The sequence below is a fragment of the Poecilia formosa genome, unplaced genomic scaffold, assembly GCF_000485575.1.
Source record: "Poecilia formosa unplaced genomic scaffold, Poecilia_formosa-5.1.2 Scaffold1126, whole genome shotgun sequence".
In the NCBI taxonomy this organism is placed as follows: Eukaryota; Metazoa; Chordata; class Actinopteri; order Cyprinodontiformes; family Poeciliidae; genus Poecilia; species Poecilia formosa.
This window is the reverse complement of record NW_006801065.1, coordinates 1,068-3,279: the sequence shown is the minus strand read 5'-3', so window position 1 is coordinate 3,279 and position 2,212 is coordinate 1,068. Positions and strand designations below refer to the sequence as shown.

At 39.7% G+C, this 2,212-nt stretch overlaps 1 protein-coding gene across 1 annotated transcript in view; it reads right to left on the bottom strand.

The window, feature by feature from the left end:
• Positions 1 to 937, bottom strand: part of LOC103132564 (leucine-rich repeat-containing protein 16B-like) — a gene marked incomplete at its 5' end in the record, with an annotated part of 19,489 nt that extends 18,552 nt beyond the window's left edge. The window contains 2 exons of the mRNA XM_007544379.2: positions 466 to 547; positions 650 to 937. Of these exons, the coding sequence (XP_007544441.2) occupies positions 466 to 547; positions 650 to 937 (370 nt within the window). The remainder of the gene's footprint in view (positions 1 to 465; positions 548 to 649) is intronic.
• Positions 938 to 2,212: the final 1,275 nt, after the last annotated feature.

The window sequence follows — 2,212 nt, the reverse complement described above, 5'->3', positions numbered from 1 at the left end:
AGAAGGACGATGTTGAGATGAGCGTCAAAAAGAGAGCAAGAGCTCCTTAAAGAGACAGAGGCCCAATTTCAAGGCATTACATCAGGAAGAAAAATTTCTTTTAAGACATGTTTGATATATACAGTATTTTGTATAACAACTGAAGATAACAGTTAAGTGATTGAACTATAAATTGGCACTCTGTGGTTGGAAAACACATAATACTGCCTCTTTAAGGTTGGAACAAGACAACGTATATTAGTTCAATCTTCCACCATCTATACCCACCGTCAGCAGTCCGCATCAACACTTTCATATAAACATTAATGATTTGTACACAAACTGAAGCATTCACCCCTCAAATTTAAACAGGTGATATATGATGTATTTCCATTCGAAGCCTCTTCTTGTACGACTGAAAACCACCTCGGCTGTAAACAGCGCAAATGCGCTGCGGGGGTGTGCCAACAGATTGAAGTTTCTCACCGTTATCAGAGACGTCTAAAGTCCCCACACACGAAACGCGAGGGAAGAGCTCCTGGATCACGGCGGCACCCGCCGACCTCAGCTGTGGGGAGAAACAAAAAGTGGAGCGGAGCATGATGGGAGGCTTAACTGAGAAAGATCACGAGTGGATTCATGCAAGCAGAAGAGGGCTGGCGGACGATACCTCACAGCCGCTGATGTCCAGGTGAAGGTCGGAGATGTGAGGGTTGTTGGACAAACCCAGGAAGAGAGCTCTGAAAGAAAACACGAGAAAAAAGAAAAGGGTGAAAAAACAGAGACGAAAATAACAATGGCGGAAAATGTGTGCGGAAGAGGTGAGAACGCTGATAAGAAATGAAGAGAACAGGTCATTAAGAAAAGAGAAAACTGCAAAAAAAAAAAAAAATTTAAAGAATAAAGATTCCTCCTCAACATAAATCCAATCTTGAATCTCCTCCCTCCGAGAATCTGAATGGGATCAGCACCCTGGTGCATCTTGTTGCATATTTTGCCGTGCACACCTAAACGTTTTAGAGCCTTCTTAAAAGATTAGAGAAAAGTAGCTTAGAAAGAAGTGTTGCTTCAAAAAGCTTTCAATATTTATTAAGGCCAAACAGCCAGTTGTAATGGGACATAAAAAATTATGCAAACGCACAAACTCAGCTGGATGCGTCAGCACAGCAGGAGCATGCAGGAAATTTATCTTCCTGTGAAAAAAAAAAAGAAAAGTAAGAATGATGCACCAGAAGGTGGTAAGCAGTAAAAAAAAGTCTGTTCCATTTTGGCTGGCATCCATCATGCAGCATGCAGCTCTCTGTTTGCTGCCAATTTTGCTTTGTTTTTTCTGTTATTGATTGTGGGTTTTTTTTATTTTTGTTGTTGTTTTTTGGCTCTTGCTTGTTAACACCAGGCTTGTGCACCTTACAGGGGCAACTGGAAATTCACTGCGCTCCCTTTATCCCTGTTGGAGAAATTCTCTCTGTTTTTGGCCACTGTGGTTTCAATAGCAGATCTCCTGAAGCTGCCGAGAACAGAGTCCAGTCGGCCAGGAAGCTTCGGTCCGGACCGTCTGATTGAAGTCCAGTCCACATGAACGTGTCAGTCGACTGGATCTACTGTAGAAGAAAACGTTGGAAGACTAATGCACAGATGGCGAGGGTGCAAACAACCCTCTGCACGCATGTGCTATTTTAGTCTGCAAACCTAAAACAATATGCAAAGAAAAAAAAAATCATCCACAGAAAGGAATGAAGATTAGTTTCAATGGTATAAAAATCTGAAGGCAGTCGACAGTCGATCTTTTAGGTCTCTATAAAGGCTCCCTCAGTCTAAATAATGCAGATATGAATACAAATTGAGAAAAAAAAAATCCAGAGATGTGGAAGAGTATTTGCTCACTTTGGTTTGTGTTGTTTTTACTTTTTGGACACTTAAATCACACCTAATTTATTACCAAACAAAGAATTTAATAACCAAATGAGAACTTAGAAAGAAAAAAAAAAGCTATCCAAACCAATAACGCCCTTTATTAAACCAAGTTATTAACCACATTTTTTGGCTCAGTTTTACTCCAAGGCGTCACTTCGAAAGTATCTGTTTGACAACATGAAATAGGCTACCAAAAGTCTCAAAAAGCAAGAAGTCCTGATGTGAAAGAAAGGCATGCACAGACATAAAAATAAAAAAGATCATAAATAAATGTTTTATGAAGAAAACAATTCCTAATTCAGAGAAATAAAAAAAAAAA